At 54.9% G+C, this 2,855-nt stretch overlaps 1 protein-coding gene across 1 annotated transcript; it reads left to right on the forward strand.

Annotated features, from left to right (window-relative positions):
• Positions 1–758: 758 nt before the first annotated feature.
• Positions 759–2,587, forward strand: MYCGRDRAFT_107643 (uncharacterized protein; the record flags this gene model as incomplete). Its single annotated transcript, XM_003856624.1, has 3 exons — positions 759–903; positions 989–1,964; positions 2,015–2,587. The coding sequence occupies 3 exons, from the start codon at positions 884–886 to the stop codon at positions 2,585–2,587; spliced, it is 1,569 nt and encodes a 522-aa protein (XP_003856672.1).
• Between the last annotated feature and the right edge of the window lie 268 nt (positions 2,588–2,855).

Below are 2,855 nucleotides of genomic sequence, written 5' to 3' on the forward strand. Positions count from 1 at the left end.
TGTTCATCATCATGCGGCTGAGATGTTCGTTGTCGTTGTGCCTGTTCTCGAAAGTCAACATATAGACATACCGGCCTGCACGATACCGCTTGGGTGCTGGGTTGGTCCGACTTTGCTAAGCAGGCAGATCGGAGATGGATTCAGATGTTCTCCGTTGTACCTACCGCGCTAAACGAATGTAGCTCAATCCTCTCGTGTCCACAGTATTCGCCTCTATCGTGTGGATTGAATTGGTATAACTTGTCTTGACAGCAACCGTCTCGACGATGGTCTGACCGTGGTAACTGTCTCTCTCGACGAAGAATAACATCCAAACCGTTCTATTCACTGCACTGGCCCCATCGACGCTGTAACTTCGGTTCTGTCTCGGTACATGCAGTCATCATCATCACATCTCACATCGGCATCGTCCCGTCCGTGCATTGAATCTTCCCGGCTGTGGTTCAGGGATCTCGCCCACGGGATCTGCTTCTGCTAGTACCAAGAGGACTGGGACTGGATCTGCTAGATTCCGTCGCTGCCACTTGCCTTGCCAGCCCAGCGCCATCCCGCCGCCTTCGATTATCCACACTCAGAACCACACTCGAGCCTCACTTTGACACCACACCACTCTACCTCCACCACCGCGCCCTCTTGTTTCTCCCGGACACACACCACCTCACCGAACTCGAGGCATCATCGTCGCCACCACCTTATTCTTGCCAGTCGAACATCGGCCGGCCCATCGTTCAAGCTGGCCCTCGATCCGACCTCACCGATCTGATCAACTTCGCCGCACCGATCTTTGTCCGCCACGACGGAGTTGCCGATACTGTTTCCACTCTGATCGCTCAACAACGCCGCACACAGTCGCCTTGTCGACACCATCTCCTTCTCTCACACCATGGACACTACAAATCGCAGGTATGTCTGGTCGCGTGCTCATGACGGGTCGTCTGGCCATGTCTCCACATCCACGCCACATCGAACTGACAATCCTTCGATACAGACCACAGCTACCCGCACTCACATATCTCGATGTGGACAAGGTCAAGCGCGAAGAGGAGGCATATCAGAACAACCGCAACACCGGCCCGCCGCATAGTTTGTCGACCAGCGCCGGCGCCAGCCCGACCTTCCACTATCCTCCCGGTCCTCCCCCACCATATGCGCACAACCACGCAGGCCACCCAGCACCACCGCCGCCTCCTCCAAACATGCAAACAAATACATGGTCAGGCGCTCCACGGCCAGCGAACACTCCGCCTGAGTCACGGCTTGCCAGCGAACACGACAAGGATTCTGCCAAATACACTGCGAGGCAATCACTGCCATCGATCTCGGAAGCGTTGGGAGATGGCCAGACCGCGTTTGGAACGACACTCTCGCAACAACCGCCTTCCTTACAATCGTCTCATCTCACACAACCAATATCTACCGCTCCTGCATCGCCGAAAACGATCACACGAACGTATCCGATGGAGCCGCCACACACCTCTCCGAGTTCTTTCTCCAACAACAGCTCTTCATACCCATCTCAAACGCGGTATCGTGCGGACTCTGCACTTCCGTACCCATCTGCAGATGCACCTAGGGCTTCGTACCCCTCTCCTGCAGAAGCGAAACCTGCTCAGCATACAAGGACACCTCAGAGCAACGCGTTCTCTCGTGCACCAGAAGGTCGCTCCGGCTATGATTCGCCTCCGCCGCAGACGAATGGATCTATGCCGCCACCGGCCACGACCCCTTACGGGTACACGCCCTACCCTCCGAGATACGCGAATGCAGCACCTCCTGCAACCACTTCCGCAGGACCCATTTTCCCACCGTCTACGGCATACGCCTCACAGCAAGCAACGGCACCACCGGTATGGAAGTCAGGTGGTAGTGAGCGCTTCAATGATCGACAACCCGGCCAGGCAGCATATGGTGACAACGTGAAGCGTCACTTGGACTTCTACGATTTGGAATCAGCTTTGAACGAGGTAATATTGCGAAGAAAATGATAATGTAGATTCTCGCTGACGTACGATAGATCGCCGCTACGAGTGGAATCCTGAGCGACTTCTCCCGCCGCTACGGTGACCGCATGCACCAGACCCAACGCTCTGGTCCAAGCATGTCCACCCTTCCTGGGATCGTGGAAGTCGACGACATGGTCGCGAAAACTCGCGTCCAGCTTGACTCGCTCCTCAAAATTCGCGACGTGATCCTTACACAACAAGCTGTCCACGAGCAACAAGTCGCCGATCAAAGAAAGCAGAATAACCTCTTCCAAGACCAAGCACCTTCAGCCTCCCACGCGGATCTGCAACATCAACAACAGCACCCTTACGGAGGCCAGTTCCAGGACTCCGATGATGGAAAGATGGGTGGATTCGCGGGCATGGACACGAAGAAGAGGAGAGGTAGAGCGGCTCCTCCGGGTAGATGTCATAGCTGCAACCGTGCAGAGACTCCGGAGTGGAGGAGAGGACCTGATGGAGCGAGGACACTTTGCAACGCGTGTGGATTGCATTACGCGAAGTTGACGAGAAAAAGCCAGAGCGCGAACAAAAGCAGTGCGGTGGGAAGCTCGAATTTGCGGCCAAAGGAGAACATGGATTGAGAGGACAAGGAGTCCACGGAGATGTTGGCCAAATTTGGAGCGAAAGGCCGAAGAACGCGACAAAATCTGGAAGGCTAGAAGCAATCACTTCGAATGGCGTATTTGCGCCCAACGGACGAGGCAAACTACCAACCAAGGATGCTTGACCAGCAAACCACGGAAATGACGAGTGTGCAACAAGCGATCCTTTATTTGACCTTTTTTTCCGAAATTTGTCGGACTTTCTTGCAGCGAATTAGCGAAGCATGCATCATCGAATCGGAAGCCT

This window comes from Zymoseptoria tritici, chromosome 1 (assembly GCF_000219625.1).
Source record: "Zymoseptoria tritici IPO323 chromosome 1, whole genome shotgun sequence".
Taxonomy (NCBI): Eukaryota; Fungi; Ascomycota; class Dothideomycetes; order Mycosphaerellales; family Mycosphaerellaceae; genus Zymoseptoria; species Zymoseptoria tritici.